General features: G+C 44.2%; 2 protein-coding genes across 2 annotated transcripts; both read right to left on the bottom strand.

The window, feature by feature from the left end:
* Positions 1 to 387: 387 nt before the first annotated feature.
* LOC115749394 (4-coumarate--CoA ligase-like 1) lies at positions 388 to 2,921 on the bottom strand. The gene is made up of 6 exons (XM_030686197.2): positions 2,434 to 2,921; positions 1,604 to 2,185; positions 1,250 to 1,448; positions 1,019 to 1,164; positions 806 to 873; positions 388 to 727 (listed from the first exon to the last, which is right to left on the bottom strand). Exons 1-6 carry the CDS (start codon positions 2,851 to 2,853, stop codon positions 466 to 468), a joined length of 1,677 nt encoding a protein of 558 aa, XP_030542057.1. The 5' UTR covers positions 2,854 to 2,921; the 3' UTR covers positions 388 to 465.
* Positions 2,922 to 5,975: 3,054 nt separating this feature from the next.
* Positions 5,976 to 7,679, bottom strand: LOC115749421 (stress-associated endoplasmic reticulum protein 2-like). Its single transcript, XM_030686235.2, has 3 exons — positions 7,493 to 7,679; positions 6,779 to 6,935; positions 5,976 to 6,173 (listed from the first exon to the last, which is right to left on the bottom strand). The coding sequence occupies exons 1-3, from the start codon at positions 7,493 to 7,495 to the stop codon at positions 6,127 to 6,129; spliced, it is 207 nt and encodes a 68-aa protein (XP_030542095.1). The 5' UTR covers positions 7,496 to 7,679; the 3' UTR covers positions 5,976 to 6,126.
* Between the last annotated feature and the right edge of the window lie 7,021 nt (positions 7,680 to 14,700).

Below are 14,700 nucleotides of genomic sequence, written 5' to 3'. Positions count from 1 at the left end.
TATTAAAGAATGTCAGTTTAAATATTTTTTTCATTTTTTTTGTTGTTGTTGTTGTTGTTGGGGGAAATCGACCTCAACATGCTTAATATTAAAATGGCAAGTCCTACGGGGAGTGAGGTTGGCACTAAGCTTAGATTAACATAAGATAAGACGGGGCCACCACCTTTAATTAATGATCGCGCGTGTCGACGGTCGTGTCGAATCGTTCAGGTCCACGTGGGCGCGCTAGGGGCGATTAGCTTTACTCCTTTTGTTTGTACTTGATACTTAATAAGCAAGCTCCTCTTGCTAAAGATGCATGATTCGGCCGAACGGCTCCTCAAAAAGTTTGACCACAGGGAGCATACGAATTTGCTTTTGATATTGCCTTAATTTGGGGGGGAAAAGAGAGAGTAAAAGGCGGAGATTCTTGGATGACAGGGTAAACGACAGGGGCTTTGGCGATGGAAGGGCAAGGAGTCGTTTTCAGATCGCGATTGGTGCTGCCCTTGTCTTGATCTTCGTCTTCATCTTCATGTGCTGCATCATCTTGTCCCTCAGGACCCTCCTCAGGATCTTCCCCGAGGGAGATTTCGGGATGCCGTCCACGAACTGCACCGCCCTCACCCTCTTGTAGCCTGCTACGTTGGCAGCGACGTAGTCGATTATGTCGTCCTCGCTCTCCTTGGCGCCGGGGTTCAGCACGACGCATGCCGCCGGGATTTCTCCCGCCTCTTCGTCGGGAAGCCTGGACATGGAAATGGTTCAGGCCTTTTCCACGGCTAAAGACATTGAATTAGAACCGATGCTGACAGCTTGTACTTACGGAACTACTGCCGCGTCGTCGACGGAGGAATGAGTAAGGAGAATCGCCTCCAGCTCGGCCGGAGCGACCTGCAAACACGGCATCGTTAACGCCTTTTCCTAATCGAAGAATATGAATGGAAGTTGTGATCTTTCCTACTGGCATAGGACAGCTCGAACTGTAACTTTATGGCGATCTGTATATGGCCTCGGCCAGGTTGAACCGGGGTCTTACTTGGAAACCCTTGTACTTGATCAGTTCCTTGATGCGATCGACGATGAAAACATCTCCGTCGCCGTCAATGTACCCTACGTCGCCAGTGTGGAGCCACCCGTCCTTGTCTATGGTCCTTGACGTCTCTTCCTCGTTCTTGTAGTAACCTGAGAACCACAATTGCTCAGATGCCCGGCATGAATGTTGAGCTAATGCGGTTGGTGTGTTTCTAAGAAGTTAATCGGATCATACCTCGCATCACGCATTGGCTCCGGACGCATAACTCCCCAGGCGTGTTCTTAGGCAAGGACTGGCCGTTCTCCGGATCGATGAACTTGATTTCCAAATTCGGGAGGACAAACCCCACCGAATTTTTCTTCGCGATGCTGTGATCTTCTCCCGGGGCGCCGTGGGTAAGCGTTATGCAGCTGTGCTCGGTTAGCCCATATGCCTGGAGGCGAGAAAAGAAAGAAAAGAGTTGAACTTTTCTGCAGTATGAACGAGAAGGAAAGCCGATTGCGGACCTTATATCTATTTCATCTTGTGGAGAATAGCCACACAAACTGATCAAGTCTCCAGCTTATATAGCCGGTGATCGCTACTCACCTCTTGAACCTGGACTCCGGGGAACTTGTTCTCGAAGGCAGAGAGAATTTCCGGTGCTAGTGGGGCCGCTGCAGTCATTATGGCGCTGAGCTTGAGCTTGCTGAGATCGAACTCGTCCACTATCGGGTCCTTTACCAGAGACAATATAATCGGAGGTACGATCGGCGCGAAATTGACTTCGTGTGCGATGAGAGCATTGAGGAAGCCCCGGAGATCGAACCGATTAATGACCACGACCTTCCCCTTATTCCTGAGGCTGGCACAGCAGATTCCGGTGATGCCGTATATGTGAAAGAACGGGATCAGGCCGAGTATCGTGACGTGACCGACCATTTCGGGCGGAACGCTGAAGAGCGTGGAGCACAAGTTAGCCACCAAGTTCCGGTGAGTCAGCATCACGCCTTTGGAGACCCCCGTGGTGCCCGAAGAGAAAGGGAGGGCGCACAGATCGTTTGGGTCGACATCCTCTTCTACTGTACTGATGCTTGCCCGGTCTCCTGCTTTGAGCAAATCGTCCCAGTTCGTGGCCGTATCTATTTGCTCTCCGCCCAGCATGATGACGGGAAGGCCAAAGCTTTTTACCTGTTGGGTCAGAGTGAATGGAGTCTAGACGAACTACATGTTCTCTACCCATGAAGGGAAGTGTACAGAAACAAGTTCATTTCAAGCGGGCAAGAACAGTGGCGCAATGGCTGCAAAACTGGGGAAAGATGCAAGATGGCGCAATGGCGCAATGGCGCAACACACTGTACAAATGTTTGCTTGATCAATGTGTCTAGAGTACGTCATTGTCCTTCGGTATACTTTAGCATTCGGCGAGAAAGGTTTACCTTTTCGTAATTCGGTCCATCCGTCACGATCAGCTTGGCGTCGGCAGCCTCCACCTGCTTCTTAATTTCCGAAGCGTGCATCGTCGGGTTGGCGCCCGAGAACACACCACCAGCAGTCATTATTCCGAGAGTGACGATTCCGTACTCGGCAACATTGGGCAGCACCACGATCACCACCCTCCCCTTCCTCAGGCCGAGCGACCTTAACGCTCTGGCGAACCTCCTGGTGTCCCTAACCACCTCGGCGTAAGTGTAGGATCGCCCCGACATGGAGTCCACAAACGCCACCTTGTCGGCATATAGCTCGGCGCCGTGGAGAACGAAATCCGGAAGGGTGGAGTTCGGGATAGGGACTGCAGGGTACCGGCTCCTGAAGACATGCTCTTCGCCATGCGCCCCGCTCTCGATGTTAGTGCCCATTGCGGATGTGCCCACTGGGTAGGGAGTAGTGATCTGAGTTAATTATAGGGAACGAGAAACACGAGTTTGGCATGACACGTTGGTAGGTACGAAGTTGTTCGCTCACGGGAGCGTAATGGGTTGTAACCAAAGCAGGTTCTACACTCAACTGAAAGACATCCTAATTCAGAACTGACTCGGACAACTTTCCAGATTCCGCTGAATTATGCTTTCTAGTTGCAGGAAAAGTTTCAAGAGTCGCGAGTGTCGTGTTCTCCGTGGAAAAACGAGTACAGAGGCTAAAAAAAACGTTCTGTTTATTCATCCCAACTTCACCTCCAATGTGAATGAAGGGGCATTGAGTCAGCAACATCAAAGACACCAGGACGAACAAAATGCAAATGGTAATGGAGAAGAAGGGCATGTTCATATTCTATTTAGGAAAGGATTGAGGTGGCTGGCAAAGCAGCACTCCTATTGAGTTTCTCATAGGGGTGTGCAAATTGGACCGGACCGGGCCGGCCGGGTTGGTCCGGTCCTTGAGGGGGGCGGTCCGGTCCCCGGTCCCAATAAATGGAACCGATGACCGGGCGATTCGGTCCCCGGGTCCATGCTGGATGGGACCGTGCTGGACCGCCCGGACCGGACCGTTCAAAATATATATAGATATTCATAAAATTATAAAAATAATTAGAAATGTTTGACTTCAAACAAAATAATCCAATAATAAAAAAGAAAAAAAGAACAAGTTAACATAAACTAGTTAACCTAATTTTCTTAAGTCCTCTCTGCTTGCGTCTCCTTGTTGCCTCTCCGCTCACGTCTCGCCTTCGCTTCTTCTCTCATGTCTCGCCTTCGCCTTTCCGCTTGCTCTTCTTGCAGTCCCGCCTACCGTCGACTTGTCGCTCCTCTCGTCGTATCCTCTCCTTGCCTTCATCCTCACTTTTTTGCTTCGATCTCGGGTAAAACCCCGTAATCATTGAATCGCAGAACTTTTTCGTTTTTCTTTTTTCCTCGAAAAGCAGGTTCTCGATTTACAAGGGCTACATAATCTTCACGAACCGTGCAACTATGTATCAGTACATCGGTAAAACTCTAACCTAGTGAATTCCCTTTTTCAAGCACTAAAATCGACTCCACCCCCGATGACACAAATCGAATTCTCAGAAAAAGCAACCGTGCAACTATGTATCAGTTAGTTGGAGGAATCATGCCATAATCTTGATATTCTTTTTCGATTTCCATTATGTCAATCCGGTGAACTTCGTGCCACCTAGTGTTTCTCTCTTCTATACTTTTTATCTGTTTGTGATTGATTGAGGTTTTTGTTTTCCATGTTCGTAATGATTTGTGAAAAATGGCTTTCTTTTTGCATTTCCTGTATTAGGCTAACTATGTTTTACTACCTATATTTACTTCAATTTTTTCATCTTCTTTTATTGTGCCAAAACTATATGTAGTAACGCAGTTACATTGTTTTCAAGATCCTTCATATTTTTCTATTTAGAAGCCTTACTTCTAGAGCATTAACGTGATGTTATTTTCCATAGCAAGATGATGATATTCCAACTTGTTTTTTTTTATTCAACCGGGGGTATAGATTATAAATTAACATGCAATTGAAGCATATTGTATTCAAAAAGTTAGATTTTTATAAGTAGCTAATATTAGCGATCCCACTGGGCCGGGACCAGGACCGGACCGGACCGGACCGGACCACCGGTCCCGGTCCGGTCCGTGGTCTTGAAAATTTGGGGACCGGACCGACCCGGACCATGCACACCCCTACTTTCTCACTTGCACAAGCACATAATTTCAGCACAATTGCCGCTGCTCCTCGTCGAACCAAACTTTGTCCTAGTTTGCAACCTCCTGCTTGGTTCTAAAGCACTTGCTAGTGCACCTCATCCTCAAAATTATGATGATCATCTATATTCTCATCAAAATCTATTCTCATGTCGTGACAGTGCAACTTCTAGAAATTAGGTTCCCATCGATGTTTGAGTTGATGATGCTTTTCAAGCTTCTAAAGAATATCAAACCTTAGACATGACTGCAATTTATGCCCAAAGACAGCTAGTCAAGCTTCCTGATGGAATTCGCTTTCCACTCACATCAATCTGGGCAATTTGACAGTTACGGAAACATTGATGCAAAGTTCTTCCAAAGAACATATCTTCTAAAAGGAGGAGAGAATCACAACCTGAATTCTGGTGAAGCATGAGTGAAGACCAAAGATTGATATGCAATAATGCACACGCGTAGAAACTTTTCACTCAGAGTAGACTGGATGTATTTAGGAGTAATTTGGATAGCTACGGAGAGTTTGTCTTTCGGAAGTTTATCGTGAATGTATTCTCTCCTCCTTTTAAACAACAATCCAGGCAATTTGACGGTTAACAGACCATTAATGCAAAGTTCCTCCCAAGAACACATCTTCTAAAAGGAGGAGAGAATCACAACCTGAATTATTGTGAAGCATAAGTGAAGACTGAAGATAGATGTGCAATTATGAACACGCGTAGAGACTTTCAACTCAGAGTAGATTGGATGCATTTAGGAGTAATTTGGATAGCTATGAAGAGTTCTTTTTGTCTGTTTGGCCGAAACAGAAGTGTGGAGATTAGATCTGGAAGTTTATATTAAATGTTTTCGGGCAATCCAGGCAATTTTGCAGTTAAGAAAACATTTATGCAAATCTTCCCAAGAACATATCTTCTAAGAGGAGGAGAGAATACATCTGCGACAAACTTCCGGACCTATTCTCCACAATTATGTTTAAACCAAAAAGACAAAAAGAACTCTCCGCAACTATCCAAATTACTCCTAAATACATTCGATCTAACTCTGAGTGAAAAGTTTCAATGCGTATGCATTACTGCACAGCAATCGTTCGTCTCCACTTGTAGAAAATAATTCAGGCTTTCCCTATTATTATGTCAAAGATCATTTCAATCTTCAATCATTTCAATCTTCAACTTCCGGCATTCCGAGTAGCAAGTCGAGACCTTCCACGAGAACCTTCGTTCCGAGAGGGCTATGGCTGATTGCCATTGATGCACCTTCATGTCATTACAAAACTTCACCTAGAACTCCTACTTATCGAAGATCTAGCACAATGAGAGCTGAGACAGAGAGAACCATCGAAACAATTGGATGTATATTAATCAACTTACGGGTTTCCGAAAGCAACTGGTCAAGTACATGCAAAATCACTTCCCTACAAACTAAGAGAGAACACAAATCACACGACACGACACAAAGTCATCCATCGGCCTTCCTTAAAGGTTGCTCTTATGCCATGCCCCCAGTCGTTGCTGTCCGGATAATTTGAAATAGAGCTGTTCCACAACAAAAGAATCAACACAAGCACCATTTAAAGAAAGAAACTAGACAACCATGTATAATCAAGGCCTGCAATTAATCATAAACTGCAACCAGTGCATGCAAAAGGTTCGACTTTGTTTAGACAGGGCGAGCAATAACTAACACATATAATTTGCCAAACAGTCTCTAATAGTGTGCAAGGGAAGAAGAGCGGTTCATTCCATTTTCTACAAACATCACCAGCTCGGCCCGTGAAAACTAGTTGGCCAGACAGAAGAGGTGTTGGCACCTAAACGACAATCGAGAGCGTTCATGCCAATATAGAAAGTCATTATTATGCCTAAAACCACATCGCTTGCCAAGAGTCGAACTTTGAGAACAGAAAACCTAAAACTTGACGTACATGATGAGAACGAACACCTCTAACCTAGATGTACATTGCATTAAAGTATGAGACCAAACACCATCCCCCCCCAACTCTCTCAATAATGAACAGAAGAAAAAACATGCAGATGATCATGCCTATGCACACATTCCTCTTAACTCAATTTCTGGTCAGATTTACAAAGTAAATAAGGATCAAATGCTTTCATAAACAGAACATCGAACGGGAACTTACATGAGCCAATGACCACAAAAATGAAGAACCCAAGCAAGATAGGTCCAACAGGGTAGTCCTTTCCCTTCTTGGCGGTTGTCTCAGGAACAGCTCCTCTCTTTGTGATGTTCTTCTCAAACCTATCCACCTTCCTATCCGCGAAACGCCTGGATGTTGTCTGCACAAGCATATCAATCCTCGCAATTCAAATTCACTGCCGCAAAAGAATGGCGACCTTATGAACACGCATCCCTTTTCATGGATCTATCAGCACCATCGACCATACTTTCTAACCACTAAAAGAACCCGCATTACCCAGATACACATCATTTATCCGTTAAGGTCACCGCCTCTTGCTCGTTGAATTTAACAAATCAAACCCAGAATGCAATCGATTTCCTCATCGCCCTACATGCAACCGTCGATTCACTACCTATCGGAGCTGATACAGCCGGCATTTAGCCGCAAAAGCCTCAAACCTGTCTAACAAACTCAGAAGACATTAAAACTAAGAAGGCATCGATCGACCGTACCCTGAAGCAACAGGACCAAAACCTTCGGTATGACAATCGCAAAAACAAAATCACAGAGCATCAGCAAAGCAGCTGATTTCCAGATTGCGGCCCCGAAAGAAACCCTTAGAAATCGCACAAATTAGCAGATCAAAACCTCAGAGAAACCACCGAAAAGAGAAGAACAAAACAAAAACAGAGAAAGAGAGAGATGTTAATTTACCATGATTGCCGAGAGATCCGATTGCGGGAATCTGACAGAAGCTCGAGAGCTGCTAGACGAACTGAAGGTGAAGATCTTCCCGGCGAGATCGATCTCCCTGCCTATTTTGTTGAGGAATCACACTCGGTAGCCTCTTTGTTTCCGCAGCTTTAAATAGCTCGAGCGAAACCTCTAGAATTCGTCTCGCGCTCTTTTACCGCCATCAGCCGTTATGAATGGGATTGGGCAAAGACGATTATGGGGACACGTGGAGCGCGATGACTGGTTATGTGGACGTAAATACTAAATACCAAGATCGGCGAGCTGAAGTAGAGTGGCGTTTTTTTAACTTTTGATCTTCGTAAATGGCAAGATCCGTTTCGACCAAAAAAAAAAAAAAAAAAATATCCGCAAATACCAAACTCGAAGGACCGTAATTTATTACCCCAATTCCACCTTCAGCGATTGAGAGAGAAAAACGTTTTTATAGTTCACACAACAGTCCAAAACAATATCTTTTCATGTCGGATGTTTTGTTTCGTCATTTTTACTTTGTTAAAATTACGTCGGATTCGACCGTCCGTTGTCGTCGATTTTCAAAATCTTAACGGCCATCTTGAATGAAACTGTAACTTAAGATAAATTTATCGTTTTTATATAAATTTTGAAGTTCTTGTGACAAAAAAAAAAGTTGAGAGAATTCATGTCATAATGGGTATGGTTTAGAATTTTTTTTATTTTTTTTATTTTTTGAGGCAGTTTTGCTTTTAAGGTAATACAAAGTTGATCTGCTAAGTCACGACGACAGAATGTGACTAAATATTTCAATAGATGGTCAAAATCGAGTCAAATTTTGCCTGGTCACTTCATATATGGGCATATTAGTACGAGTCTGATTTTATTCTTGGAATGGAAAGTGTTTTTCCCTTGAAAAAAAGGCTCTATCTGATGGTACGCTGAAGTTGAAGTGACAACTGTTTGGGCTTTGACAAAGGCTGATGGGCCGTCGAGTTTGGGCCAGATCGGGCTTTGACTCTTGAATGGGCTCCAAGTCATGCCTCAAGCCAGCAAACACCATCAAAAGTCAACCCTAACAACCCACAAACTCAAAAATAAAATAAAAACAAAGACGGTATGTGTGTATGTAATGTACGTATGCATGCATGCATGTATATTTTCATGGGTGCTTATTACGGCTCCATTTGTTTCACAAAAATGAATGAAGTGGAAAACGTTTTCCTACGGATGATCGTATGTATTGTTTCAAATAATAAGTCAATGGAAAATTATTTTCATTACCGATAATAATTTATGTACAAATATTTGCGCAAATGATGAAATATTCCCCGTTCTTTCATTTTTGCAAGCAATATAAGCAATCATTTCTTAGAAAATATTTTCAAAATCACTCACTTTTCGCGAAACAAAACGGAGCATGCATTTAAGCATAACCCTAAAATCAATAACCCTCTTATGTGAACTAACTTTCACTTCCTAATACGCTCAGTCTTAGAAGTAATTTGCATGTGCGTTTTCAATCTCCACGAGTGGTCGGCGACTTCTTGAATGCCGGGAAAGACATTTTGAAACCATCGAAATTAACATGCGCACGGAATTTGATGTCTTCGAACCCTCGAAAGAGAAAAAAAAACCCTTATCGTGTCGCACAGACACCAACCGCAAATCGGTTTCAAGGTCGCGTTTTCAAGTAAATTTCATTTTCGCCGGCGGCGTTTCTAATACAAACATCTCCCTTTTGCATACCATCTGTTTTTCCACTTGATAAGCAACTCCAAGGGGCCAATGGGGAGCTTGTCTCTTTGCAATATGAAGTCTCAGAGCAATGTGAAGGCAGATTCTTAAACCACCACCTTTTTCAATCGCGTGCACGTGAGCTAGTGGGAGAAAGCTCCATCTTCTTTTTTTTGGTAAGGAGAAAGCTCCATCTTCTTCGCTTCGCAATCATTCCAAATGGGCATGCCTCGGGGCCTACCCGACCCGGATTGCCGATCATATAACCCAAGTTCTGCTTGTGGGAAAAGAGAGAGAGAGAGAGAGAGAGAGAGAGAGAGAGAGAGAGAAAGGGTTGGGGGAGATTCATGTAAACAGCTGGAGCGAAGTCGGTGAAGGAAGGTCCAATGCCGAAAAAACCTGTGGCCCTTTCAATTATTTGGGAGCGTCCTCGTCCCCACAAATCATGCAGACCGACCAAGCGGAATTATTTTCGGACAGCAACGGGCGATGCGATGGAGAGACCGCAGCGAAATCTTTTAAAGTGACTCTGCGCGACGGAACAGCTGCAATTTTAGCTGCGGCTTTTTCGGGGATGTCCATGTCCTCTTGAGTGGAGATGAACTGGTTTTTTGCCCAATGATGAGGTTGTGCCAAAAAGATCACCAGGTGCTGTGTATTGGTTTGTCCCAGCAGGAAAAGTAGAAAATCCGATGAGGTTTCCGGCATTCGACCTGCTACTCGACAAGTGTAGGGTTCTATTCGATTCGTTTCGGTTCTATTTGAACGTGGAGTCAAACCCCACCAAATAAGTTTATAGGATAGCGAAGCGAAAACCAATTTCCTTAATTTGGTTTGGTGGATCATTCTCCTTTCTTTCTTTTTCTCTATTTATCGGGTAATTTCATGAATCCAAAATCACTAATACGGCTTAGGGATGACACCGGCTTCACGAAGAAACTAATGCCTGTATAATGGATTCGCATGAAATATAAATCTGAAGTAATTCAAAGCAAACTAAAACCTTCCTGTCAATGAATGTCGTAAATGATATGCGATTCTGACTCGATTTAGTTTTGAAAAAGTTAGGAACCGATGTGGACCGCGAAGAATTCGAAAAAGCCCTGTTGAAAGGTTTATAGCCTCTTTTGTCAATTCAAAAGTTTATGGGATACATATATAGTCTCCACTTCTTTCGATTGAAGCAACAATGATTGGAACAAACCGATTTTGCTGGCCTCCAGAATGCGACCATCTGCGTGGACCCTCTTCCCTTTTACTTGTATTTTGATTTAGCGGGGACTCTTCACAAATTGCAAATTGCCTGGATAACGACAAAAACCAAAAAAACAAAGCGAAATTTGCACTCGTGGCCGGGTTCAAACGCGTGAGCCCTAACACGTGTTTGTGTTGTGAGAACGGGATCCCTTCATTCACGAGGTTTAAGTGAGAAGCGTGGGTGCGTATGTCGTACGTGCGTGTGGGACTTGGATCAGGCACCAGCAAAAATTAATTGGGAAGAATAAAAAAAAAAATGACGCAAACAAGTCTAGGGCTGGACTCGATCGATTACGGTTAGACCATGCCGGCAAATATTTCAAGCAATCTCGTTCACGATGTGACGGGCGAAATCAATCACAACGTCGTAAACGCGACGTGGTACGAGATAGGGGTGATTGGTGAGTATGGTCCGAGTAGGCGATCTCCACCTTAGAATTCGGAATCGTCCGCTAGTTTCATAGGTCAGTATAGGAACCGGACCGCCGGTCCAGTCCGGCTCTCCGATGGGTCAATGGACCCGACACCATCAAACAGATGGAGGTGATCGAGAAAGAGGCGATGAACGGCTGAAGGCGCGGCCATGAATAAATGAGAGTCGAGTTCGTGAGTTGATATATGGAGACGGAGAGATCGAGGTGAAAGTGAGAGTTTGAGACGAGATGAACAAGTTTCAAATCAAATATTAAGATTTTTTTTAAATATATATAAATTAAATATTAAATATTATATATTATTAGTCCGATCCGAATGGGCGGTTCCACACTTAGAACCTAAAACCGCATCGATTTTGATTCGATCTGGTTTGAATAGTTCTCGGTTCCTTTATACACCCCCAAGTACGAGGGTTCGGTCCTTAAGGATTCCGAGCCACGCTGCATACAATCGACTCGATCCGTCGAAACGTCGTGGCGACAACTCTGTCGACCCGACAGCTAATATTATTCGCGCACCCGCAAGCGGATATTGTAAGCTTCAACCCACTTAGCCCATTGTCTTCATTGGGAAGAATGGAAGACTTCGACACTTGTATATATCGGCCCACACACACACTCTCATTTATTCCACGTGGGGTAAAGGTATTTCCGAATTTGTTTTACAAACAAACTACGAGCGATGGGTATCGCGTAGGATGGCTCCATCCCCGGCCGTGCGAGTGCGCGCAAAGCATAATGCTCCCAACGCACGACGACGCGATTCTTGATGATGGCCTCATGACTACTTCAGCAGCCAAAAGGAAATAAAGAGAAGGATGTGGGGGGGGGGTCGTGGACCACCCAACAAGGAGGGAAAATTCTCCCACTCAAAAGCCATGGAACCTTGAGTAAGCAACCAATGCTCGGTTCACGCCTTCACGGGATTGTTCGGATGGCACTAAATGAACTCGGTGCAGCCGCGTCGAGCGAACGAGGCGTAGGTGAAAAAGATCGCCCGTTTCTTCGAATTCTGCACCTTAAGAACCGTGAAGTCTCGGTTTTTATTGAAGAATCGTTTTGGATTCGGGTGGCGACTTGTAATTTCTTGTACATCTCTAGTCTCTGGATCAGTCTTGCTTAGACGCAGATCCACGGGAGGGGACACATCGTGGACATCCATGGTGTGTGTCTCTTATGTGGGGCCGAGGTGGGTCCAACGGAACGGATGGAGTCGTGAACTGCATCCATCGGACCGTTGAAGTGTGATTCATTCTTCACATCGACAGGAAAGCACGGGTTCCCGAAGGACTTTTATAGTTTGAGCATATATTTTACTGGTGGTTTGTGCCCGGTGCCCGTGAATAGCTAATACTATAAGTATATACTCTTTTTCGCTTGTAATCGACTAATATAATATTGAGGTGCGATGTGCTAATTAGAGTGAAATTTGCTACTAAATGTAGTCATAGTTTAAGGGCAAATCGGGATACACTTTGTGTCTTTATTTGTCTTTCTCACTTTTTACATTCTATTTTATTGTCATCGCGCGCCAAATCCTAACACGGACCACAATCCGTATAAAGAACTTCTCTAGTCTTTTCACGGATGGCCTATTTTCGATCGAATTGCGATCACGGATTTAGTCGATTCCAGCTATCATATTCGCCGTGTAGCTCCGCTCCGCATAAATTATTGACTATTTTCTCTTCAATCGTTTTATCCAATGCCGTCATATTCGCCATGTAGCTCTGCACTGCCTTCCAACATATACATATTTTAGAAAGCACGAAGATCCTAGAGTGGCCCCCTTCACAGCCTAATAATAACTTGTTAGGTTGTTAAGACTATTTGGTAAAATCGATCTTTCATATACATGTTTACTCATTTAATTCTTCGCCCCAGTCTACAACACGTGAATATCGCTGTCGTGTATATAGATGAGAGCATCGGTCCACTACCTAATTAAATAAGCATTGCGATTTGAGAGCTTTTGTCCTACCTGTATAACATTACCAAATTCACGTTCCAATTTCTGTGGACCAAATGGTCCGACACTCGCGACCATCGACGGCTAACCGGGCGCCACGTGGAGCGCCGCCATAACGCCTTCGGGCTTCGGCAGCAGCCGGCATCAAAGGCGCGGTGGCTTGCAAGGACCGAAAAGTGATTAAACAAAAGCACGAGATGTTTAATTTAAACGCTAATTAGTGGAGACAATTAAAGAGAAAGGCCGAGGGGAATGATGAGATGCTGCGGTGAACGCTTTAGAGCTTTATTCCCTTCTATGCCCGTCCGCGCTTCGTCAGCCCACCTTTCCTTTTTCCTGTTGGCCGTGATTAAGGGGGGGTTAATTATCTCCGATGCTTGTTTACAGTGTGTTTTTCATTTTAAGAAGAAAAAATAAAAGATTTTCGAGTCCACGTCGGATTTGATTTTTTTTTTTTTTGTTCCTTTTCGCTTGAAGGTCAGGTGGAGCAAGACTAGCAATTTACCTCGCCGCTTTTGAATAACACAGTTTAGGCATGGTTAAAAGAACATATATACAATTGATTTAATTATATGGGTAAAAAATACACGGAAACCGCTAACCTAACAATCGGACAGTATTATCACTTATTTATGATCACACGATCTCTCAATCAATGAGTACTTTATGCAAACCGTCCATGATGGTACTGTTATGGAAACATTTCCCAAAATATACATACAAATTGCCGCCTTGAAAAGGGAAAATTCTTGAGATTAGGGTGATCGGTTTCAAGGTAGACGTTCCCACCTTGAAAAGGGAATTGCCGCTGGTTTCATGGAACCGATCCCACTGTGCAAAAAGACTCGTGCGCAAGAAAGATCTCACAAGCACCATCGTCATTTCTCTCGGTCCTTTCGAATACATGCAAGAAATGTCTAGAGTTTTCTATTTAAGTAAAGTAGCCCGGATTCAAACACCCTCTTGCACAGACCATCCAACCAACATTAGGAGGCGAGCGAGATCGAGAGCTCAACTAAAAGTGAGAGACAGAGGCAACCGCGAACGAGATCGATAGCTTACCCGGTGTGAGTGGAGGAGAGAGTTGAAAGTGAGACGGAGTGTGAAAGGCAAGAGGAGACGCTAGAATTGAGAGAATAGACGAAGAGTTGAGAGGTGATGGGAGAGGCTAGGGTTTTTTTGGGCTATCGTCAAGTGAGTCACGTGGGTGTGACTGTGTGAGAGTAAGAGAGCTTGAACTAAAACCCTAGAATCGAATTAGCACTCACCGATTTTAGTTAATTGAAATTGGACACCGGTCCATGAGAACCGCCTAGAACCAACCAGTTCTGTTTCGTCCGGTCCAAGTCGTATCCGATTCTTTTGTACACCTCTAATTGAGATGCATGTATGAGCCACGTGGAAAAATCAACGTAGGAAAATTAGTGTGATATAGAGTATTTGATAAGTCCTAATAGACTCACAATTAAATTGAGTTTTTTTAAGTAAATAAGCGCTTGACCTCGATGTGCTGATAGGTTTAGACTTGTACTATCTCTTGATTATCTCCGCAATTGATGATATTGGGCTCCCGCCCTGGAATGTTGAAAAAACGAATTTGTAGTTAATTTTGGCGGTAAATTCGAGTTTTCATGTTCCTTTATTTCGGAATACAAGGACCCGCGAGGATCGGTAGAGTCTAGTACGGCGCGACGGGGCACTGTCGTTGTCATTACAGCACACAATGTTCATCACCCCCACACGAGACAAAAATCCGGGGACTATCGGATTCACACCACATAGTGTATGGTACATAGTTTTCGTAAGTGGTCGTGCAG

The sequence above is a fragment of the Rhodamnia argentea genome, chromosome 6 (genome assembly GCF_020921035.1).
Source record: "Rhodamnia argentea isolate NSW1041297 chromosome 6, ASM2092103v1, whole genome shotgun sequence".
NCBI classification, from domain to species: domain Eukaryota; kingdom Viridiplantae; phylum Streptophyta; class Magnoliopsida; order Myrtales; family Myrtaceae; genus Rhodamnia; species Rhodamnia argentea.
Note: the sequence above shows the minus strand (reverse complement) of the source record. Positions and strands in the feature narration are given on the sequence as shown.